The following is a 25,123-nucleotide window of genomic DNA, read 5'->3' as shown; positions in this document are numbered from 1 at the left end:
TGCCTTGCAAGGCTGTATGTAAATCACCCCACGCCCCCTTAGCCAGGCCATCCCATACCAACCCCCGAGACAGGCGAGGCCCCGAAGAGTGCTACCGAAGAAGCACGAAGATAGCCGAGCCCAGCCGATTGCCAACGGAAGAGGCAAAGATTTTTTTTAGCCTCCCTCTCTTTACCATGGGGAGGAGCGAACTGGAAACCATTGCGTTTATGTGTACCTTCACCCTTCTACTAGGAGGGGAACGAGATTTTCCAGATCCTAAAACGAATGCTTGTAAACCAGCGGTATGTCTTTCTATCTTTGTCTATCTGTAACTTTAAAAAGGGTACAAAGTTTTTCCTTTTTACATCCGGCAGTTTTGCCTAAGGTTTTTTTTCTTTGTATCCTATGTATACTGTTATGACTCAATGTATATGTTTTCAGTTTGTTAGTTTAGCAATGTAAGCTTGAGTTTAGAAAACAATGTTTTATTTTGTACTGTAAGGTGAACCGGATGCTTTGATACATGCAATGCATCCGCCCTGAAATATGCTTGCAAATTTAACAATGCACACTTCTTGAGAGGTTGTCCAACTTCACTAGGCGGCCCCGTTTTTAATCTAAGATTTTAGTATAGGACAAATGGTTCCCAAACCTCCATTGGCCAATGCAACCCGACCCCGGTGTCTCCAATCAAGACTTCAATCAACACGTGTTAGGTGTGCCGCCATTTCAGACGTTGTCTTCAGGCGGCAAGGAGGGGAATTGATAGCATACGGGCCTGCCTAAATCTCCAGGACTGGACCTGGCAACCCGGTATGCAAGCGCACTGACTGCTTTCCAGCCGTGCGCCTGCCTCAAACGCTACTGTGCAGTCACGGCGCCGCTCTTTTGAAACTGACACAGCCGCTCTTGCCAGCCCGGGCAACCAGCTACTAGGAACCAGATGCAAAGGGCTGTCTCTTGTGAACCTGAGAGGAGCCATGTTCCTGTAAATCTCTGTTTTAGAAGCAGCCATTTCGCAGAGAGCTGACAGCCACGTACTCAATGCGAGCTGCTCCCCCTCCCAACTTCCTCCGTTGCTCAATGGGTCGTTAGCAGTAATCCTGATATCCAGATGAGTCATCTCTCCTGTCCAGCTGCAGAGACCCCAGGACATTTGCACAGATCGCACCTATTGTTCCTGAATGTAAATCCCATCAGCAGAGAGATTTCTGACCATCTCGGGTTGCGAAAGCCATTGGCATCAGAATAGATTTCCAAATTCTCACTACCCTGACCCGGTAGACAGTGCTTAATCCTTTTTTCACCTTTTGTCACCTGGGAACCTGGGAGGGGTAAAATCCCTCTTCCCGCCCCCAGAAAACAGTATAACTGGGATGCCCCTGGCCCATTCAGGACACCTTAGGTCTTTCCTGGCACCTTTGCCGTTACTCTGTTGGTTTGGTTTCGCGAGCCTTACCACGCTCCCTCCCGCCTTGCTGGTCAAGCCCACGGGAACCCCTACCCCCATCTCGGTCTTCCTTTTCAATCTGTTTGTAGCCTGCGTGAGTTGGACAACACCTCATCTAGATAAGGTAAATATATTGGGTCAACGATATCCTGCCACATTGGCAAATGTCCCTGTACTACTGTCTTTGATTTCCTAGCTTCTTGTATGTCTGTAACGCATCATTTGAATGAGTGAATACATAAACACTGGTTAATTTGGAACTCCTAGTCTCTGTCTTTATTCAAACGTCTCATTAAACGGATTCTGGTATAGTTGAGTGCGAGATCGCTATAAAAATACATAGTTACCGATTGCTCAGCTAATTTCCCCATATAAAGGAGCAATTCGGCTAACAAGTGACTTGGAAAAGTCCCCATCCGGGGTCAGTTGGCCCAGGCTCGGTTGTGGGCTATCTCTCTGTCTCGGCTCCAAAACGGCCCACTGCTGAGGTGATACGGAGCATGAGTGGTCCCATTGCAGTTCAGAGGAGGTTGTGGCTAATGGGGATGGCTGCCTGGGTTTTTTCTTCGGCACACCCTCCGGCTTGTCACCCGGTGCCTGAGATCTTTTTTCAGGCTTCTTTTGCAGCGGAAGAGAGGAGGCTCTCGCCGTTCTTTCGTGCCTGGGGCTGATTTTGAAGAACAAGGCACGGAAACCACAGAAGCCGGTTTGTCATGAGATGAGACAGACGGTAGGGGGGCTAAAGCCTTCTTCCACAGGGCAGCTTTTAATATGATTTCTCTGCCCTGACGTGCCTTCGGTGTAAAGAGGGCACAGGCTGAGCAGGAAGACATTATGTGCCCTTCCCCTAAACACATTAGGCATTCCTTGTGCTTATTGTCTTTGCCCATTTTGGTATGGCAAGTGGCACAATTTTTAAACAAAGCCCCTGAAGACCTTGTGTTATCTTTAGTCTTATCTTTAGCGTTATCTTTTTATTGCTATCCATAATTCTACATACAGCTGACAATTCTGAGGAGAAAAAAACGAGCTGGAGAATAAGGCTCCTCTCTCCACAGCGGCAGAAAGAGAACTGAGGGAGGAGCGCCCCCTCCACCTTGATCAGGTGCCCGTTTGGGCGAGAAAACACAGCCCTGAGTCATAAGGGGAGAGGTGTGCTCCTAGAGCTATCCCGCTGAAGTGGTAAGCTAGAAAAATCTTCGGTGGCTGGCCTGCACAAGCGCAGAGCCGATGTGGGACTGCACAGAAGCCACGACGATGAACCCATTTGATCTCAAATTTGAAAACATGGGCAAAACGTGGGGAAATGCAGGGGGAGAGCGAGGCTGATAGCCATGGATAGCCCTATTCTCCATGAACATGTCTACTCCCCTCTTAAAGGCTTCCAAGTTGGCAGCCATCACCACATCCTGGGGCAGGGAGTTCCACAATTTAGCTACGCAATGTGTCAAGAAATACTTCCTTTTTCTCCGTTTTGATTCTCTCACCCTCTAGCTGAGGTCCCAACCTCATATCCCTCATAATATTAATGCAGTGGTGGGACATTTACAGAGGAAAGTCAGCAGAATCAACCCTTTTCCCTAGGGTGGCCAACTCCAGATTGGGAAGCTCCTGTAGTTTTGAGGGTACAGCCAGGGGAGGGACCTCAGCAGGGTGTAATGCCAGAGTTCACCCTCCAGAGCTGTCCTTTCCTCCAGGGGAGCTAACCTGTGTAGTCTGGACGTCCATTGTAATTCTGGGAGACCTCCAGGTCCCACCTGGAGGTTGGCAACCCTACTACCCCCACCTGCCAACATGTCCGTTTGAAACCAGCACCATGAAATTAACCCAGAATTAAACAGGTTGCCCATGCAAAGATGTGGTGAAATACAGCCACAGATGGCACTAAGTACATTGTCTGAGTTCTTTTCAAGGGCAGAAGCATTCGAGCAGTCAAGTCTCAAAGTTACTGAAGCTGGGGCCAGGTCAACAAAAAAGGCGTCTTTTTTCATACCAACCTCCCCCCACATACACTCATAGAATCATAGAGTTGGAAGGGACCACCAGGCTCATCTAGTCCAACTCCGTGCACAACGCAGGAAATTCACAACAACACCCCCAGTGACCCCCTACTCCATGCCCAGAAGATGGCCAAGATGCCCTCCCTCTCATGATCTACCTAAGGTCATAGAATCAGCATTGGTTACCGAATTCACTAGAGAAAAAGGGAGAGAACTGGAAGCAAAAAGGTTCGGCTAAACTCTTAAGCAGGGCAGCCAAAAAGGCTCACATGTACAAAAAGTAACGTAGGGTTGCCAACTCCTGGTTGGGAAATTCCTGGAGATTTGTGGGCAGAGTTTGGGGAGGGGAGGGGCCTCAGCAGGGTATAATGCCACACAGTCCGCCCTTCAAAGCAGCCATGTTCTCCGGGGAAGCTGATCTCTGGAGATGAGTTATAATTCCAGGAGATCTACAGCCCCCACCTGGAGGTTGGCCACCCTAATATAATGCAACCCCACTCAAAGCAATCACCTCCACCTTGACTGGATTTGGTTTCTGATTTGTCTGCTTCTCTGCTGGAAACTCTGTGTCTGATCAGACAAGCCAACAGGAACCAAATGTCAGCATACCGGAGACCATTCAAGCTGGCTGTTTCTGAAGAGGTTTAATCCAGCCAGAACTGCTTTGTGTGCCATGGACAGTGCTGGTCACCTGAGCTCTCTCTCTCTGGCCAGTTTTACCTGCAGTCCCCACCCCCGGTCGATTTCCAACACCCTCTCTTCCAACTGAAATCAATATATAGCTTCAATTCCAATTCCGTTGGAAGGTTGACTTTATTCAGAAGTGTTTTGAGAGGCTGCATTACAATGCAGCACAGACTCTGATCTATGAACAAGGCAAATGACTGGCACCCCCACACGCCAGACCACTGGCTAAATAAGTAGAAGTTGCTGTAACCCAAAGTCAGCTAAGGCATTTCCTTCTCGTGGCTGGGGTTCTTAGAAATGTTCGTAGTTGGCCTGTTACTAGCACAACATTAGACGAGCCTGAGCGAAAGATTCCAGGAGCATGTTGTCCTAGCGTCTGTCAACATACATACAGTTCAGTTTTGGTTGTTTGGATTTCACATCCGAGGAGGGGCGCGTTCAGGGACCGGCTGGCAAGTACACTTGCAGCAGAAGACGACGTTTGGTCAACAGGAGCAGTAGTCAGTGATCGGGCGTAGAGCTTTCTTCCACTGTTGGGTCCTCGTCCAGCGCTGGCGGGCCCTCATCCCCCACTGGCGGGCCCTCGTCCCCCACTGGTGGGTCATCTTCCCCTTGGGTAGTTGGGCATTGATACCTGACTTCAGTGGAAGACTTTCTGGATTCCTTGCTGGAGAACACAGAAAAGCCAACAGCTATAATTCCAGGGGATCCCCAAGTCCCACCTGGAGGCTAGCATCTAGGGTTGCCAACCTCCAAGTACTAGCTGGAAATCTCCTGCTATTACAACTGATCTCCAGCCGATAGAGATCAGTTCACCTGGAGAAAATGGCCGCTTTGCCAGTTAAACTATGGCATTGAAGTCCCTCCCCTGCCCAAACCCCTCCTCCTCAGGCTCCGCCCCCCAAACCTCCCACCAGTGGGGAAGAGGGACCTGACAACCCTACCTGGAGGCCCCCTTCCACCAGGATACTTACACTTGTTGGTTTTAATTGGATTAGACCAGAGGGTTTGGTCTTTCTCAATGCCTGCAGCTCTGTCAACCAGGGCAAATTTAAACCTGGAAACAAAGCAGGTAGCAAAGAGGGACCTGACAACCCTACTGGCATCTCTCTCTGACCCCCATACATTGGTCAGTGCTTCCGCAAAGCCCCCCCCCCCACTCAAACTATCATATGTACATGCACTCTATCCAGAAGACCCATGTGGTAAGGAGAAGAGATCCAGTTTTTACCCTGGCTAACTCTGGACCCAGAACGGTCACCTGGGCAGGTGGTTGATTGTCAGGCCACATTCATTAATGTGTGTGTGTTAAGTGCCGTCAAGTCGTTTCTGACTCATGGCGACCCTATGAATGAAAGTCCTCCAAAATGTCCTATCTTTGACAGCCTTGCTCAGATCTTGCAAATTGAGGGCTGTGGCTTCCTTTATAGAGTCAATCCATCTCTTGTTGGGTCTTCCTCTTTTCCTGCTGCCCTCAACTTTTCCTAGCATGACTGTCTTTTCCAGTGACTCTTGTCGTCTCATAACGTGACCAAAATATGATAGCCTCAGTTTAGTCATTTTAGCTTCTGTTCAGGCTTGATTTGATCTATAACCTACTGATTTTTATTTTATTTTTGGCAGTCCACGGTATCCATAACGCTTTCCTCCAACACCACATTTCAAAGGAATCTATTTTTTTCCTATCCGCTTTCTTCACTGTCCAGCTTTCACACCCATACATAGTAACAGGAAATACGATGGCATGAATTAAACTAGTCTTGGTGGCCAGTGACACATACCTGACACTTCAAAATATTTTCTAGCTCCTTCATGGCTGCCCTTCCCAGTTGTTTTAATTGGATTAGACAGTTGTTTTAATCTACACTTTGAAGAAACACATGGATGTAGATTAAATCCGACAAGCACTCTGGCATCTTCCTGGGCGTTACTGTTCAGAGAGGCTCTTTTTGTCATGCAAGGCAGCTAAGCCTCCTCAGTTGTCCTCGTTTCCCCCTCCACATCAGATGCAATGAAAGTTGAACACATGAACACATGAAACTGCCTTACACTGAATCAGACCTTTGGTCCATCAAAGTCAGTATTATCTGCTCAGACAGGCAGAAGCTCTCCAGGGTCTCTGGTAGAGGTCTTCCACATCACCTACTTGCCTAGTCCCTTGAACTGGAGATGCCAGGGATTGAACCTGGGACCTTCTGCATGCCAAACAGATGCTCTACCCCTGAGCCACAGCCCCTCCCCTAAGTTTTCACAGACCTGACATTGGGAGGCCTCCTGTGTTTATGCCATCTGGAGCAGTTATGATTCCCACCCGGCAGCTTAAGCCCAAAGCAATCTCCTTGGGCATAAGTTGCCACATGAGTCTGTTGTGGTTAAGCGTCTCACTCTTTTAAGGAGAAGGCTCTTCTCTTTCCCGCTCCCACAGCTTCGCCCGGCTGCTTTTCTTGAGCAGCAGAAACAAAGGGATACGACTGAGTTCAGCGCAAGGAAGCCATCGACGGGAGAGGGGATGAAAGCGTGAGCATGGAAGCCAGCTCACTCATCTTTATGAATCCTGCTCACCGGGGTGCACAGAAGGGAGTCAAACAAGAGGACGTGGTGAGGCCAATGGAACGAAGGAAGGAGAAGAGTACATGGAGGTGTCACAGTTCACAAGCCCCTGCCCCACACTCCAGGATCCAGGGCAGTGACCATACTGTCGCTTGAATAATGTCATATACAAGACTATGAACTAGGCCCAAGTCTCCAGGTCCATAGGAATTAGAGTTGCCAGTTTCCAGGTGGTGGCTGGAGATCTCCGGGAATTACAACTGGTCTCCAGGTAAAAGAGATCAGTTCCCCCCGGATAAAATGGCTGCTTTGGAAGGTCGGCTCTATGGTATTATACCCCTCTGAGATCTCTCCCCAAACCCCACCCTCCCCAGTCTCCACCCCCAAAATCTCCAGGAATTGCACAATCCAGAGCTGGCAACCCTATTAGGAATTTTAGAACATACACCAACGGGCTCATTTGATCTGTCTCATTTGGTCTGAGAGCCAGTGTGGTGTAGTGGTTAAGAGCGGTGGTTTGGAGCGGTGGAGACTGATCTGGAGAACCGGGTTAGATTCCCCACTCCTACACACGAAGCCAGCTGGGTGACCTTGGGCTAGTCACAGCTCCCTTAGAGCTCTCTCAGTCCCTCCCATATCACAGGGTGTTTGTTGTGGGGAGGGGAAGGGAAGGTGAATGTAAGCCGGTTTGATTCTTCCTTAAGTGGCAGAGAAAGTCGGCATATAAAAACCAACTCTTCTTCTTCTTCCCTTAATAAGAGTCAAAGGACAGCAAAACATAACAGAAACTCACAGTGTAGCAAAAAATGCAGCCACTACGATAAGTGTCAGCATACTCAGGAGATAAGTGATGGCGATCATTCCGTTGCTTCTCTGGCCTGGCCACGTTTCGATGGTGGAGGACTGCCTCACTAGGAGAGAAGGCAGAAGAGGACCATCGCTCTGCAAGCTTCCCGAATTGCTATTTCATCGGTGCAATGAAGAAAGATGTTCTACCAAGGTGCTTGTTTGTACAACTGGCGGGCTTCTGCACATGTGTGTACCCAAAGGTTGGGCGGGAAAAGACTCAATTATGTATAGAAATATATTTATTTTAAGGCGCTGATACCTACATTAAAACATTAAAATAGTATATTAAAAGAAAGCACAGTGGAAACTAATACAGGCTGATAAACTAAAACCACAATCTAAATGAGTGTCAGCCCCCTGGCCTTCATCAGTGGTCTAATAACATCACTTATAATGCACACCAATAAATAATACAACATGAATAACAGTATTAAGGCAGAATTATAACAACCCAGATATGTACATAGGGATGTCTGAAAAGAGCCATGGGCTCTTTAATCTTATAAATTTTATATAATATGTTCGGCACAGAATCAAATTGGAATGTAATCCCAATATCCCTATGAAGAATTAAAAACTTTGGTAAAGTTTAACTGATGTTAACTGGTTATTATTTCTTTTTCTTTTCAAACGTCCCTACATACATACCTGGGTTGTTACAATTCTGCTTTAATACTGATATACACGTTTTATGAATTTTATATAATATATTGGGCACAGAGGCAAATTGGAATGTAAGTAATCCCAATATCCCTGTGAAGAATTATAACATTTGGTACAGTTTAACTGAAGTTAACTAGTTATTATTTCTTTTCAGACGTCCCTACATACATACCTGGGTTGTTACAATTCTGCTTTAATACTGTTATACACGTTGTATTATGTATAGGTGAGCATTATAAGTGATGTTATTAGACCACTGATGAAAGCCAGGGAGCTGAAACGCGTTTGGATGGTGGTTTTAGTTCATCAACCTGTATTAGTTTTCCATTGTGTTTTCTTTTAATATAAAATATTAATGTTTTTAATACTGATATCAGTGCTTTAAAATAAACATATTTCTATACATAATTGACTCTTTTTCCACCCAACCTTTGGGTACCCAGCTTTGGTTGAAGGTTGGGTCTTTCCTTCCCCCTTTTGATTTTTGTCAGGGCTTCTGCACATGGCCTGGAGGCCCCCTCCCACCAGGATACTTACACTTATTGGTTTTAATTGGATCAGACCAGAGGGTTTGGTCCTTCACAATGCCTGCGGTTCTGTCAATCAAGACAAATTTAAACCTGGAAACAAGAGGAGGCAGAAGACACCTTTAGTTTCTCAACAGCAAAGAGCTAGGTGCCTGTCTATGAGAAGCAGGGTGGGCGGTCGAAATGCTTAATTTCTTCCTAATGTGCCTTTCCCATGACTACTTTGCAGCTCTTCAGAAATTCATGTGCCCAAACCCTATGTCTTGGCTAAACATCTGTTGTTCCATTAATGTAGGGTTGCCAGTCTCCAGGTGGTGGCTGAAGATCTCCTGGTATTGCAGCTGATCTCCAGCCGATAGAGATCAGTTCACCTGGAGAAAATGGCCACTTTAGAAAATGGACTATGGCATTGAAGTCCCTCCCCTCTCCAAACCCTGCTCTCCTCAGGCTCCACCCCCAAAATCTCCAGGTATTTCCCAACCTGGAGCTGGCAACCCAACTTTAATGCCACAAGAGATATCGCTGCAGCGTCATCCTGCTGAGAAAGGGAAGCAACCCTCACATGATTTCACATATGTGGTACTGCAGTATCTCAGCTCTCTGAAAGCCGACATGCTCTTCATCTTGCAGGCTGTGTGCTTAATATTCAGATAATTCATTCTCTTTGAAGACGTGTCCTGGAATCTGCTTGTAGGGTTGCCAACCTCCCGGTACTAACTGGAGATCTCCTGCTATTACAACTGATCTCCAGCCAATAGAGATCAATTCACCTGGAGAAAATGGCCCCTGTGGCAATTGGACTCTATGGCATTGAAGTCCCTCCCCTCCCCAAACCCTGCCCTCCTCAGGCTCTGCCCCAAGAACCTCCCGCCGGTGGCGAAGAGGGGCCTGGCAACCCTATCTGCTTGGCTCATCTATCGTTACGGATGCCGGCTCTGGGGTGGGAAATTCCTGGAGATTTGGGGGTGAGTCCTGGGGAGGGCAGGGTTTGGGGTGGAAGGGACCTCAGTGAGGATGTGTTAACATAGAGTCCACCCTCCAAAGCAGCCATTTTCTCCAGGGGAACTGATCTCTGCAGTCTGGAGAGGAGCCGTAATTCCAGGAGATCTCCAGGCCTCACCTGAAGGCTGGCAACCCTATCTAAGGTAAACTCCCATAAGCAACTCAGGAGTACTCTGAGTTTACCATAGTACAATATTCTATAAGGCAGCAGTCCTGAGCAGGTTTGCCTGAATCCTACTAGTCTACTCAACAGCTTACTCCCTACAAAGCATCCTTAGGATTGTCTTTAGGATTTGCAGAAGTACTGGAATGCACAGGCATTTAACTAAAGCAGTATTACAGACCAAGTCTGAAAGTTTAGTCAATCTAGTTAGCTTTTTCTGCAAAGACCTGAAGCAGTCAAGAGAGCCAGCGTGGTGTGGTGGTTAAGAGAGGTGGTTTGGAGCAGTGGACTCTAATCTGGAGAACCGGGTTTGATTCCCCAGTCCTCCACATGTGTAGCAGAGGATAATCTGGTGAACCAGGTTGGTTTCCCCACGCCTACACATGAACAATTTGGGTGACCATGGGCTAGTCACAGCTTTCTTAGAGCTCTCTCAGCCCCACCTACCTCACAGGGTATCTGTTGTGGGGAGGGGAAGGTGATTGGAAGCTGGTTTAATTCTTCCTTAAGTGGTAGAGAAAGTCGGGATATAAAAAACAACTCTTCTTCTTTTTGAACACTGTTGCTTCTAACTTGCCAGTCAGCTGACGACTTACATGCGGCACATAATAAGCCCAAATCAGAATGTGTTGACTCTAAATCCTTTCTATGATATCTTGATTTTTTTTAGTTTTTTTGGCTGTGACGTGGCAGCCCTAACCTAATCAAGTTCATACCTGTAGGATGTATCTTCGGAAAGGGGTGAATTGCATACTTCTAGGAGCTCCGTATCATACGGACATGCTGAGTCGTCACCAACTCTGATCAGATACTCGCTCAGGACAGTAGAAGCTTTGGCTGAGTCGGCGGCATCAGACAGTTTTGGAGGAGATATACAGTTGGGAATGTTAAAAGTTCCGGCTTTGTATGGCCCAAGTTGCCCTCCCTTGGTGTGGTGGAAAGTAGCTCTGAGAGGCTTATCGCCATCGTCTGTCACAGAGGTGCTTGACGTTGCATCTGGAAAGGAAGCAAGAGTCACCAGCATGCCTTGATAATACAATCTGACCAGGCTGGTGAAAATCCATGCATTTAACCCCCTCTGGAAGGCAAGGATTTCTTCCCGGCAAAAGAACTTCTGTAAATGGGAATCCCAACCCCACTCCTAGGCTGATGTGTCATGACCTACTACCATAGGGCAAATAACATATTTGCGGGGAGGGCAACTGCTTCCTTTCATTGATTTTTCTGCAATGTAGACTGAGTTGTAGGGACACTGTCACTCCAGTCTTGTTCCATCTACACCGGCCTCCAGTTTGCTTTGGGGCTCAAATCAAGGTGCTGGTATTGACCTTGCAAGTGGCAGACTCTAATCTGGTGAACTGGGTTGGATAAAAGGGCTAACATACATAAAAGGCCTAACAGAGGTGGTTTGCCAGTGCCTTCCTCTGCATAGCAACCCTGGCATTCCTTGGTGGTCTCCCATTCAAGTACTAGCCAGGGCTGACCCTGTTTAGCTTCTGAGATCTGATAAGGTCAGGCTAGCCTGGGCCATCCAGGTCAGAGTCCATAATCTGCTGGGGCCACTTAATTCCTAGCATCCATTTTTAAAATAGCCTGTGGCCTTTTTCATTGGCGAAGGGGAAAGGTCTCCACAACAAAAAGAGCTGGTGTGGGGGTTGGAGCAGGCAATGAAAATGGCACTGATGTGGGCGGGGCCGTCAAATTTCCCCATCCAAAAACCTCCCCATCCAAGCAGCACACAAAGACGCTTTTGACTGCAGTCTTTCCCAAAAGATTATATCAAGCCTCTTTTGGGAAAGGTTGCAGCAAAGCATGGAAAAACCCAGAAGGTGGATGCTTCTCCCCCCAAACCCAACCCAGCAACACTTCAGCTTGCCTGCTAAATGGGAGTAAGTGAAAACAACCTGGATGCTAGTTTTCCCAAGGAAGGGTGTTTACATTTAAACATTTATATCCCACCTTTCCTCATGGTTCAAGGCAGCTTAAAGAATTTAAAAAAAAAATTTCAGTTAAAACCCAAAATAAAATAGCAAACGCCAAATCAACCTCCCCACAGAAGATGCCTGCCATTCAAACCTGTTCAAAGGCCCTAGTATACCAGCAGGCCAAGCAGTGCCTTCTGAAGATCTCAAAGGGGCAGGGAGCCCATGCCACGCAGCCAGAGCCACGATAGAAAGTGCTCAGGCTCTAGTCGGTGCCACACGGGTCACCTCTAAGTGGTGGGAGAGCCAACAGACAACCATAATTGGCACACAAGGTCCTTCTAATATGTTGGTCCTAGTTTGTCCCCATTTCGCATCATGCTTCTTCAAATCAATGGGGACGGTATTAGTCCCCATTTCGCATCATGCTTCTTCAATTTCTGGCAATTTTTCAATAGTGAGATTCGCATTCCTAAGAACATATGTTCCAGGAATTAGGTGTGTACCCTATGTAACAAAGTGTAGCTAGTGGATGGCGATAAGCGTCAACTACCGGAATCCCATTTTTCCTGGCTTTTGGATTCATGAAGAGTTTCCTGGCCTGTCTATATCCATGAAGAGACTCCAGGTGTCTTTTATATTTACAGTGTCTTTACTCTCTTGGACGCAAGAAGTGTTGTATTATTACAACATTGACATTGTGATTTTTCTGATTTCCATTATTGTTTCCTATAAGGATTATTTCTGCATTGCTTGTATTGCACATATTGCCTTGCATTCTTTGAATTGGTCTTATAAATTGTCTGGCAATTGTTATATTGGTTAATGCCGGGCACTTCCTTGTTATATGCCATTAGTGCCTTTTTTCTGTCAGTACCTGGAGGTTGGCAACCCTAGGTGACGGCAAATGAAACAGCCATGTGTAAAAGACCATAGAAGCAGGAGAAGAGGGCACAGTCAATTGCAACAGTGAAATATAGGATATTGATAGCATACGGGCCTGCCTAGATCTCCAGGACTGGACCTGGCAACCTGGTATACAAGCGCACTGACTGCTTTCCAGCCGCGCGCCTGCCCCAAACGCTACTGGGCGGTCGCGGCGCGGTTCATTTGGAAGCTGACACAGCCGCTCTCGCCAGCCCGGGCAACCAGCTACTAGGAACCAGATGCAAAGGGCCGTCTCTTGTGAGCCTGAGAGGAGCCATGTTCCTGTAAACCTCTGTTCTAGCAGCAGCCATTTCGCAGAGAGCTGACAGCCACGTACTCAATGCGAGCTGCTCCCCCTCCCAACTTCCTCCATTGCTCAATGGGTCGTTAGCAGTGATCCTGATATCAAGATGAGTCATCCCCCCCGTCCAGCTGCAGCGACCCCAGGACATTTGCACAGATCACACCCATTGTTACTGAATGTAAATCACATCAGCAGAGAGATTCCAGACCATCACGGGTTGCGAAAGCCATTGGCATTAGAAAAGATTTCCAAATTCTCACTACCCTGTCCCGGTAGACACAGCTTAATCCTTTTGTCACCTTTTGTCACCTGGGAGGGGTAAAATCCCTCTTCCTGCCCCCAGAAAAAGAGTATAACTGGGATGCCCCATGCCCATTCAAGTCACCTTAGGTCTTTCCTGGCACCTTTGCCGTTACTCTGTTGGTTTGGTCTGCGCAGCCTTACCACGCTCCCTCCCGCCTTGCTGGTCAAGTCTACGGGAACCCCTGCCCCCATCTCAGTCTTCCTTTTCAATCTGTTTATAGTCTACGTGAGATTGGACAACACCTCGTCTAGACACGGTAAATATTTGATCAACAATCCTGCCACATTGGCAAATGTCTCTGAACTCCTCTCTTTAATTTACTAGTCTCTTGTATGTCTGTGCTGCACCATTTGAATGCTTGAATACATAAACACTGTTTAATTTGGAACTTCTAGTCTCTGTCTTTATTCAAACGTCTCATTAAACAGATTCTGGTATAGTTGAGTGCGATACTGCTGTAAAAATACATAGTTACCGATTGCTTAGCTAATTTCCCCATATAAAGGAGCAATTCGGCTAACAATATGCAGGTGACTTAATCCAGGGAAGATCAAACAAGAACAAGTACCCCTCAAACACTTTGTCCCCCACTTCATTTCAGCCTTTAGAGGATGGGAAAACAGGAGGAGCGGCCACTTACCAGAGTCCACCATGACGTACAAGGATATTTCGTAGGAAGCACCTTTTGACACTGAGTCATCGAATGCACAGAACGGCTTCTCTAAAGCGATGGTGGTGAGAGTCGGATTGTTGGTGACAAACTTGAGGTTTGCAATCTGTGGCCTCATAGTCCAGGTTACTAGAAAGAAACATTATACTTTCCCCACAATTTTGGCATTTCAAAGCAAGATGGACTCTGTCTGAGGACAATATGCCCTTTGACATTATGGCTAGGGTTGCCAGGTTCTTATTTGCAACCAGTGGGAGGTTTTTGGGGCGGAGCCTGAAGAGGGTGGGATTTGGGGAGGGGAGGGACTTCAATGCCATAGAGTCCAATTGCCAAAGTGGCCACTTTCTCCAGGTGAACTGATCTCTATCGGCTGGAGATCAGTTGTAATAGCAGGAGATCTCCAGCTACTACCTGGAAGTTGGCAACCCTACTTATGGCTGCAATCTAGAAGGGGACATGCACACCCAGACTTTCAAAGGGATGCGTCACATGCTTTGGTAAGCACAAGGGTTGCCAGATCCGGATTGAGAAATACCTGGAGATTTTTCGGGTGGCGCCTGAGGAGAGCAGGGATGGGGAGGGACTTCAATGCCATAGAGTCCAATTGCCAAAGCGGCCATTTTCTCCAGGTGAACTGATCTCCATCAGCTGGAGATCAGTTGTAATAGCAGCAGATCTCCAGCTAGTACCCAGAGGTTGGAAACCCTATCTCCAACTGATAGAGATCAGTTCACCTCCAAACTCCGCCCTCCCCAGGCTCCCCCCAAAACCCTCCCGCCAGTGGCGAAGAGGGACCTGGCAACCCTAGCTGGAGATCAGTTGTAATAGCAGGAGATCTCCAGCTAGTACCTGGAGGTTGGCAACCCTAGTACTTACACTGTGCTAGGGCTGAACTAAAGGACTCTATTACCCCAGCTGCCCCTCGTAACACTTGGTCAGGTAAGCACCCAAGGCCAGCGATGGTACTATCAGTGATTTGCAAGCATTAAATGCCACTAGCAGAATTCAGAAAATGAAGGCTAGACCCTGAAGGGCTTAAAGAGTCTAAAAAAATATGTGTTACTGATAATATGTCTTAGTGAAGGGGCATGGCCTATTTCACCTATTAAAATCAGACAAGAAGCATTTCAAGCAGCATCCCTCGCCACACTTGATTACTTGAGAGTAAGACCAAGCTGCAGTATAGGGTTGCCAGCTCCAGGTTGGGAAATACCTGGAGATTTTGAGGATGGAGCCTGGTACGGGTGAGGTTTGGGGAGGGGAAAGGTATCATTCCATGGAGTCCACCTTCCAAAGAAGCCATTTTATCCAGGTGAACTGATCATTGTCTCCTGGAGATCAGTTGTAATAGTGGGAGATCTCCAGCCACCACCTGGAGGTTGGCAGTCCTACTGCAGGATAGTTCTGGGGAAGAGGAGAACAAGCTCACAGACCAGTCATGTCAGTGGGGAACACAGCAACATTAGAGAGCATATAAGGGAGTTTTTGACCAAGTGAGCCCCCTCCCCCAAAGTAGGGTTGCCAACCTCCAGGTAGTAGCTGGAGATCTCCTGCTATTACAACTGTTCTCCAACTGATAGAGATCAGTTCATCTGGAGAAGATGGCCGCTTTGGCAATTGGACTCTATGGCATTGAAGTTGAATTGCCAACCTCCAGGTAGTAGCTGGAGATCTCCCGCTATTACAACCGATCTCCAGCCGACAGAGATCAGTTCACCTGGAGAAAATGGCCGCCTTGGCCATCGGACTCTATGGCATTGAAGTCCCTCCCCTCCCCAAACCCCTCCCTCTTAAAACCTCCCACCGGTGGCGAAGAGGGACCTGGCAACCCTACCCCCAAGCCTTTGGCACCTTGGATCTTGAACACATGAACACATGAAGCTGCTCAAAATATTGTCGAAGGCTTTCACGGTCAGAGTTCATTGGTTCTTGTAGGTTATCCGGGCTGTGTACCGTGGTCTTGAGAGACACTGTCCTCCAGTGTTACTCCTCTGAAGATGCCTGCCACAGCTGCTGGCGAAACGTCAGGAAAGAAAATACCAAGACCACGGTCACACAGCCCGGATAATCTACAAGAACCAACACATGAAGCTGCCTTATACTAAATCAGACCCTTGGTCCATCAAAGTCAGTATTGTTTACTCAGACTGGCAGCGGCTCTCCAGGGTCTCAGGCCGAGGTGCAATTGCTGCTTCCAGAGGAGGAAGCTAGAATCTTTTTCTAAACATACATTCCTGAAGTTAAATCCTAAAGTTCACAGAGCTAACGTCTAAGTAAAAACACTTAATGCAGTGTTGGAGAGAAGACACCTGACTTTTCAGCACTGCAAAAGGGAAGAAGTGGGGGAGAGAACCCATAACCCCCAAAGAAAACATTCTATAAACTTTCCTGTTAAAAAAGACCCCACAAATCCAATCTGTCATTAAAAAAAAAAAAAAACTAGCCAAAAGAAGAGGAAAATCAGGATATACAATGACTTACACGCACACAGCTTCCCAAAACAGAGTAATATCACCACACCCCAGTGAACCCCCATAATCAGCCACTAGGGGGAACCCACTCTCAGCTCAGTACTACCAGACTGATACCTTTCAGGTCTTCCAGCCTATTCTCTTTAAATCCTCTACTTACATTACTTTGGGTTCTAACCAACCAATCAGCTCTTGATACTCTGCTACCTGTCAAGGCTACATGCGTGCACCCTCCCGCCTCCCTACGCAGCGCCATATTCTCAGCTGCATTTGATTTGCAAGAAATGGGGGATGGTATAGCCCTTTCCAGCACTGATTCTAGTCTTGCTTGCTCATCACTGCAGCTAGCGCACACATGATTATTTTTAAGGCTGCTGGGGCTGAAGTTACTCATGGGTAACTGCTAATTTTCTCCAAGAAAACAGCAGTTTTATTCCAAAGTTCGGAGCCACACATCTTTCCTAGATGTCGAGCCACAAAAGGATGCTTAATTAATCAGAAAAAAAATAGCACCATCATATTAGGTGGCCATTGAATCAGCCCTTATAACAATTGCAGTTTTCAATACATCTGCCTCTGTTTGAGAACCATTTACAATTGCATTGCAACATTCCTGGGCTTTACAATGCACGTTTGATTAATTATTGCCAACTACACAGATTACACCAGATGGATTAGTTGCTCTGTAGTAAGATGTTTCAGAAGCACAGAAATCTCATCATCACCTTTTAACGCAGGCAAAGTTGGGACAACACAGGCATTCTCTATATTATTTACCAGGTGATGTTCTTTACCTCCATGCCATGAAAAGCGTCAGCTGCCCATTTCCACACTTTAAGCCTCTGTTAAAGGGATAGTTTTCTCCAGGCCCACTGGCAGGCCCTACCTGTGACCCAAGATGTGAAGAAGAAGGGGGAAAAAAGAGTTGGTTTTTATATGCCAACTTTCCCTACCACTTAAGGTGGTAGGGAAAGTTGGCATATAAAGTTGGCATATAACTGACTTATAATCACCTTCAGACACCCTGTGAGGTAGGTGGGGCTGAGAGAGTGTGACTAGCCCAAGGTCACCCAGCTGGCTTCGTGTGTAGGAGTGGGGAAACCAACCTGGTTCAACAGATTAGCCTCCACCACTCATGTGGAGGAGCGGGGAATCAAATCCTGTTCTCCAGATTAGAGTCCACTGCTCCAGATCTACTCCTCATTCTCATCATGATTGTGTGAAGTGTGGGCCTAACCAGGCCAAACATCTTTCTCAGGTACATCCCTGGGTTGAGTCACTAGGCATGTTCTAAACATCTGTGCCTTCCAGGAGCATGCAGGCCAAAGCTGGTGTGGTACCACAGGGCTCAGATAGAGGATGTTCAACCCCCCCCCCCCCATTTTCCTGAATTTAAACAGCCCCAGAGGGTGCTATTTGTCCTCGCAGGGCTTCAAATGTACTGATGGGGAAGTGCATGTTTTTCCAATGGAGCAAACAGCACCTCCTGGAACTGTTTCCGTTCAGGAAAATGTGTCTCTATGTTTGGGGAGGCTTAAGGCCCCACTCCCTGTGCTGTGGTCCTGATCCAAATTGGGCCTGTGCACATCTGGGGGAGTCACACTCCCAGAACACGTCTGCCATTCTTGCCTGGGGATGTACCTGTATTGTAGAGTCAGGTCCTCTACGTACGGGCAGCCAGACGTACATGCTTGAGTCTTGGTTCGCACAAGGAAACTACGGCTGTTAACCAGTGCCAGTCAAGCAGCTAAAATGTAAATGATGCATCCGTTTAAAAAAAATAATGGCATGCCATCGAAACTTTGATATGCCTTTTTGAGGAAGTGAAAGATTGTAGAGCAATCTTATGAAAAGTTACTCTGGTCTGATTCCCGTAGGCTTAGACACAGCACAGCCAGCCAGTGTCACTTAAGAATAATGCATCTGTGTGCCTTTATCCTGTATGCCCATCTATAAACATCTTCTCAGTTGAAATAGGTCCGTAATTATCTAGTGCAGGGGTGGGGGATCAGAACAGACTTTGAGCTAGAAAACCAGTTCGGAGCCAACTCAGCTCAACAAGTCCCCCACCCAAGATAAAGTTGCAGCTTTTCATTTGTAGTATTCAGGGGGTGGGGGGAGAATAAGCATAAGACTTTTCGGTTCAGACTCTAAATATACCTGATTGCACTACGGGGCCACTGTTTTCACTGATGTAGTATAAAAAAGCCAGCGTTGCGTAGGGGTGAAGGTGTTGCACTAGGACTTGTGAAACCCAGGTTCGAATCCCCTCTCACGCCATGGAAGCTTGCTGGGTGACCTTGGGCCAGTCACCCACTCTCAGCCCTGACCCTGGCTAGTATTTGGACAGGAGACCTCCAAGGAATACCAGGGTCCTGACGCAAAGGCAGGCAACAGCAGACCACCTCAGAATGTCTCTTGCCTTGAAAACCCTACAGGGTCGCCATAAGTCGGCTGTGACTTGATGGCAAAAAAAAAAAAGTATAAGGAAATTATCCTATTGAGTTTCAAAGGATGCAAGAAATGAGCAAGAGGATGACCACCAGAACAATCTCAGTTACTGTCAGGAGCCACTCTCAAAATTTCCTGAAGTTCCTTGTAGAAAGAGCCTAGAAATAAAAGTCAGATTCTTGGAGCTTCCACAGCAACTGTGTTTTATAAAGTGATTGATATTGAATGTGTGCTTTTATGAACAGGTTTCCCTGTAACTTAATGTTTACATTCTGGCATTTCTAGGAACCAGTCTTCTATCAATTCACTTATTTCCTTTCTGAATATTCATGTTTCATGTCACCTTCCCATTCACTCTTCCACAACTACACAGAAGAAGAGTTGCTTTTTATACCCCAATTTTCTCTACCTTTAAGGAGTCTCAAAGCGGCTTACAATCACCTTCCCGTCCTTTCCCCACAACAGGAACCTTGTGAGGTAGGTGGGGCCGAGAAAACTCTAAGAGAACGGGTTGAAATTAAATCAAAAGAGTTTCCATCTAGACATTAGGAAGAATTTTCTAACAGAGCGGTTCCTCAGTGGAACAGACTTCCTCGAGAGGTGGTAAGCGCTTCTTCCCTGGAGGTTTTTAAGCAGAGGCTAGATGGCCATCTGTCAGCAATGCTGATTCTATGTCCTTAGGCAGATCTTGAGAGGGAGGGTATCTTGGCCATCTTCTGGGCATGGAGTAGGGGTCAGTGGAGGTGTGTGGGGGGAGGTAGTTGTGAATCTCCTGCATTGTGCAGTGGGTTGGACTAGATGACCCTGGTGGTCCCTTCCAACTCTATGATTCTATGAATTCCAAGCCCCACATACGAAAAACCCCAAGATTCTTTGGGGCAAATGATTATACTGACATACATTTGCACATGCTTCTTGATTTGACAGAGCCCATCCTTTCTTCTCCTGACCCTACCTCGCCTTTTGGGGTGGGTTCATACAACCAGAAGTCCTGACGCATTAGTCCTAGGGTGGGGACAAGACAGAAATGCCAGCTTTGTAAACTGGCACCTCCATGTGGCAAGGGTGGGGCACACATGACTGTCATGATCGCTGCAGGTCAAAAATGAGGCTTTAGTGTTAGCGCAGAGGGTAGGCCAAAGGCTGCTGTTCTCCAGCCCCCTGCATCCAGTAGGGGCGAGTCAGAGGCCACCTGTACCCTGACCTACTGATTGCGTTTATTTCCTTTATACCCTGCCCTTCTCCCCAATAGGAACCCAAAGCTGCTGACTTCATCCTCACACCACTCCTTGTGTGGTAGTTGAGTGTTTGACTGGCCCAAGGTCACGCAAATAGCTTCTACAGAACAAACAACCCAAATAAACACTGGATTACACAACGAAAGAATGCAGTAGAGAGCTGGAGATACACATGATAAAGCAAGATTGCAAAACAGAAGAATGCAGCCAATTTGTGGCACTGGACTGGGGAGGTTTAGTGCCCCACTGCTTGAGCAATGCCAGGATAAATTAGGCTTGCCAACTCTGAGCTGGGAAATTCCTGAAGATCTGGGGGTGGAACCTGAAGAGGGTGAGGTTTAGGCAGGGAGGGCCTCCGTTTGGGTAGAATAATGCCATAGGGTCCACCCCCCCACGAGCACTTTCTGCAAAGTTCACAGTGGGTAGCCGTGTTAGTCGGTCAACAGAAGTAGAAAAGAGCAAGAGTCCAGTCGCACCTTAAAGAGTAACACAATTTCTAGCAGCTTTCTGCAAAGAAACTGGACTCTAGTGTGGAAATCATTTATAATTTCAGGAGATTTCAGGAGGCACCTCCTGGAGGTTGAATTAAAAAACAACAACCCACTAATGGCTAACCAAATGACCCGCTTATTAAATCAGTTTGTTAACTGGTTATTTCAAAATTACTGTCTCTGTTGTTATTGAATCTTATAAACATAACCAAATAACGTTGTAACTAGCAAGATTCCTTGAACATACAAGTCATGTGAAGAAGAGGAGGGCGCTTTGGGGAGGGGCCACCTGAGGAGGGCGGGGTTTGGGGAGGGGAGGGGCTTCAATGCCATAGTCCAATGGCCAAAGTGGTCATTTTTTTCCAGGGAGACTGATCTCTATCACTTGGAGATCAGTTGGAATAGCGCAGGAACTCCAGCCACCACCTGGAGGTTAATGAAACCACAGCACCAGCTCATTAATTAACAATAACCAAGAAATACCACAATTAAATTGTACATCATAAGGTGATATTGTTGAAAATATGCCAAAACCACAAAAGTATAACAAAATGCACGGTTGCTTCACCCCTGCCAAATCCTTGGTCAAAAAATAATACTGAAGAAAAACGGTGATTCCGCAACGTCCAATAAGTCAACTGAGAAATATGAATTCCAGGTGCAAAGTCCAAAGAATCACAACTAAGAAATACAAAACGTCACTTCCGGATAAGTAGGCGTTTCGCAATTATGATTGCTTCATCAGTTGTAAATGTCCAGTTCTAGTTCTCCTTACCCCAGTGGGGTTATCAACGTGTAAACGGGTACAACGACCTCTGTAATAGATAAACCAAGATCACATATGCACCTTCTTACATATTAAACAGAAGTATTTTTAACATTTATAACGTTTTTTAACACTTTTTAACATGTTTCAACATTTTTAAATTTTAAGTTTTTTAATTTTTTAATTTTACACTGTTTTAACATTGTTTTAACATTTTTAACATGTCAATCAACTAGCCAAAAGATTAATAAGAAATTACCTATGATGACCAGTAGACCCTCACGGTTCCTCAGGCTTCTGCCATAACTGGTAAGGAATGCTAACCCTGACCAACATTTTATTCCAAAGAGTGGTAACAGCTGTGTTACCTGGTTAATTAAGTCAAGACAAAAAAGGAAATTTCTTAAAGAAAACAGGAAAGGTCAAATTCGTTATTGAGACCCAATGGGGTCATAGTTTTGAAGAGATGGATGAACCTCATTTCATTCCTATGCATAATTTTTGCTACGTCCTCGAGGACATGGGGACGCGGTTTGTACTGCCATAGCGCAAAAAAGAGAAGGTCCCTGTCAGAATGAGACTTCTCAAGGTAGTGTCCCGTGAGTGGTGCCTCCAGGGTCTTAGTGCGGATCCTTGTTCTGTGCTCCCCAATGCGGACCTTAAGGGGTCTCAATGTTGAACCGATGTACATTAAAAAACACGGACATAAAATTGCGTACACCACGTTTGAAGAGGAGCAGTTGGTAAACTGTTTTAATCTGAATTTAAAATTGGAATTTGTGGAACCGACTTCCTTAATCGGAAGGGAGAATGTGCACATCGCGCATGCGCCACATTTAAAGTGGCCGTGCGGTTTTGCGTCCGATCTGCCCTGTAAGAGGTCGGTTTTCACTAGAAAATTGCGAACCGATTTAGTTTTTCTTAATCCAAACAGGGGATATTCATCACAACCCGGAACATTGTACAGGACGTGCCAGTGTCTTCGAACAATTTTTTGAATCTCATACGTTAGGTGATTGTATTCCAAAGATGCAAAGATTCTAGATTTACCAGGTTTGCTCTGGTTGGAAGGTCCCAACAGGGTCATCCTGTCTCGGCTCCTAACCCTATTTAGAGCTGATTGTAAGATTTCAGGTTCAAAGCCTCTATGCAATAATCTACCTTTTAGGGCTGAAGCAGCTGTGAAAAAATCAGAGTCAAAAGTGGAATTACGCCTCAACCTCAAAAATTGGCTGAACGGTAAGTTGCGCCGCAAGTGCAAGGGGTGATGAGAGGCAAAGTGTAACCCAGCCCCCACATCCGTGGGGTTTTTTTCCTTCCAAAATCCAATATGGTATACAACCAACACATGCAATATTCCTATATCCACAAAGGTATGTACTTTTTCTTTAAGTGCAAACATATAAGTATCATCTGTATTTTACATAAATTTCATTTTATAATTTTTTCTTTTCTTCCACAGGTGTCTGCTAGAAATTAGGTATCATCTGTATTTCACATAAGTTTCATTTTATATTTTTTTTCTTTTTTTCTTTTCTTCCACAGGTGTCTGGTAGAAAAGGAATACAACTGTTTCAGTTCTTTCCTCAGTTCCTTCTCAAACCCTTAAACTGCAAGTTGGTATATCCTCACAAATAATTTCACATAGCTCCCATGGGTAGCATTAGTTTCATATTATCTGCCAGCAAGTGGCTAGTATACGTCCATATATTACTAGGTTCCCTCCTGGGATACCTAATTTCTACCAGACACCTGTGGAAGAAAAAATTATAAAAGGAAATTTATGTAAAATACAGATGATACTTACCTGTTTGCACTTAAAGAAAAAGTACATACCTTTGTGGATATAGGAATATTGCATGTGTTGGTTGTATACCATATTGGATTTTGGGAAATTGTATTTTGTATTTGTACTTTTGCAAGCTTGTAGGATGTTTGGAATTGTTGTGGCATAATATAGAATTTTTTACATTTGTATAAGAGCTTGTTTCTGTGTCTACTTTGTTGTAACCACCTGGAGGTTGGCAACCCGAGGATGTGGGCAGGGGCTCACACCTGGGTGGAGTGGGGTGAGGGGGCGACACGGTCCCCTGGGAACTGCCTGCGGAAGATCTGGGCCAACGTGATGAAGGGACGTACTAAAACGAATGACAGGCTAGCCCATTAGAAACAATGGAAGAGACGGTACAGCCCACTTAAGATAATAGGAGCCTGGAGTGTCCATAGACTTGCATGGGCTCCATTGAAATACATTGTGTGTGTGTGTTAAGTGCCAGGTTCAATTCCCGCTTCCGACTCATGGCGACCCTATGAATGAAAGTCCTCCAAAATGTCCTGTCTTTAACAGCCTTGCTCAGATCTTGCAAATTGAGGGCTGTGGCTTCCTTTATTGAGTCCATCCACCTCTTGTTGGGTCTTCCTCTTTTCCTGCTGCCCTCAACTTTTGCTAGCATGACTGTCTTTTCCAGTGACTCCGGTCTTCTCATAATGTGACCAAAATAGGTCAGCCTCAGTTTAGTCATTGTAGCTTCTAGGGTCAGTTCAGGCTTGATTTGATCTATAACCCACTGATTTGGTTTTTTGGCAGTCCACGGAATCCGTAACCCTCTCTTCCAACACCACATTTCAAAGGAATCTACTTTCTTCCTATCAGCTTTCTTCCCTGTCCAGCTTTCACACCCATACATAGTAATAGGGAATAGGATGAAATACATTACAGCACGAAAAGAGTTGCAAAGAAACCCCATGAACTGGGAGTCCTCGCCTATCGCCGCGCATGCGCGGGCTCCGGCTTTTCCGGTCCGGCTCGTTCCCCGCTTCCCAGCGTCACGACCCCCTTCGCTGCTTTCCTGGCCCCGCCCCCGGAGGAAGCCGAGGCTCCTCCTCATTGGCCAGATCAGGGGGCCGGGGGCGTGGCCCCCGCCGCAAATTCCCAGGCCGAGGGGGGGGGGACCCGCGTGCCGTTCACGTGTCCCGGGTTCAGACGGAGCAGGCGCCGGCCCGGCCCCCTCCCTGGGCGGATGGGAGGCGGAAGCGCCGGCCTGCGGAGGGCGGCCCGTCGCCCAGGCCGGCAGAGCCCCGCGCGCAAGGGCCGCAGCCTGGGCGGCCGGCGGAGATGAACCCGCCATGGCTGCCCTCAAGACGTCGGGGCAGCGAGCGGCCGAGGAGGGCGGCGGCGGCGGCGGCGTGGGGGCCCTGGACCGCTCCCTCCAGCACATGCTGCGGGCCATCGTGGAGGAGCGGCACCGCCTCGCCCTGGGGCACGACATCGGGGGGCTCGGTGAGTGGGCCGGGAGCCGGCGGAGGGAAGTTAAAGGATGCCTGAGACCGTGGGGAGTCATGGGAGGGGCCGTGGCTCAGTGGGAGAGCGTCTGCCTGGCAGGCGGAAGGTCCCAGGTTCGATCCCCGGCTTCTCCGGTTCAAGGGTCTGCCTGAGACCCTGGAGAGTCATGGGAGGGGCCGTGGCTCAGTGGGAGAGCGTCTGCCTGGCAGGCGGAAGGTCCCAGGTTCGATCCCCGGCTTCTCCGGTTCAAGGGTCTGCCTGAGACCCTGGAGAGTCATGGGAGGGGCCGTGGCTCAGTGGGAGAGCGTCTGCCTGGCAGGCGGAAGGTCCCAGGTTCGATCCCCGGCTTCTCCAGTTCAAGGGTCTGCCTGAGATCCTGGAGAGTCATGGGGCGGGGCTGTGGCTCGGGGGTAAAGGCTCCGC

General features: G+C 47.2%; 2 protein-coding genes across 3 annotated transcripts in view; one reads left to right on the top strand and one right to left on the bottom strand.

Moving 5' to 3' along the window:
- Window positions 1-4,620: 4,620 nt before the first annotated feature.
- UPK3A (uroplakin 3A) lies at window positions 4,621-14,118 on the bottom strand. Its single transcript, XM_056862303.1, has 5 exons — window positions 13,971-14,118; window positions 10,590-10,869; window positions 8,719-8,801; window positions 7,463-7,580; window positions 4,621-4,786 (listed from the first exon to the last, which is right to left on the bottom strand). Exons 1-5 carry the CDS (start codon window positions 14,116-14,118, stop codon window positions 4,621-4,623), a joined length of 795 nt encoding a protein of 264 aa, XP_056718281.1.
- A 10,425-nt stretch (window positions 14,119-24,543) lies between these two features.
- Window positions 24,544-25,123, top strand: part of KIAA0930 (KIAA0930 ortholog) — a 44,765-nt gene continuing 44,185 nt past the window's right edge. The window contains exon 1 of one of the 2 annotated variants that reach the window (XM_056862521.1): window positions 24,544-24,697. In XM_056862521.1, the coding sequence (XP_056718499.1) occupies window positions 24,544-24,697 (154 nt within the window). The remainder of the gene's footprint in view (window positions 24,698-25,123) is intronic. The other variant, XM_056862522.1, reaches the window with a different exon arrangement.

The sequence above is a fragment of the Euleptes europaea genome, chromosome 17, assembly GCF_029931775.1.
Source record: "Euleptes europaea isolate rEulEur1 chromosome 17, rEulEur1.hap1, whole genome shotgun sequence".
In the NCBI taxonomy this organism is placed as follows: domain Eukaryota; kingdom Metazoa; phylum Chordata; class Lepidosauria; order Squamata; family Sphaerodactylidae; genus Euleptes; species Euleptes europaea.
The sequence above is the reverse complement of the archived record's forward strand: the minus strand, read 5'-3'. Positions and strand labels throughout refer to the sequence as shown.

What these genes read in the sequence shown, in the direction of transcription:
- UPK3A (XM_056862303.1), bottom strand. Translation starts at nt 14,118, where the DNA reads ATGAGGCCACAGATTGCAAACCTCAAGTTTGTCACCAACAATCCGACT. An exon ending in TCCGAAGATACATCCTACAG is followed by an intron (nt 8,802 to 10,589) that starts GTATGAACTTGA and finishes TCTTGTTTCCAG; the next exon opens with GTTTAAATTTGTCTTGATTG. An exon ending in TCCAATTAAAACCAATAAGT is followed by an intron (nt 7,581 to 8,718) that starts GTAAGTATCCTG and finishes CTTCTCTCCTAG; the next exon opens with TGAGGCAGTCCTCCACCATC.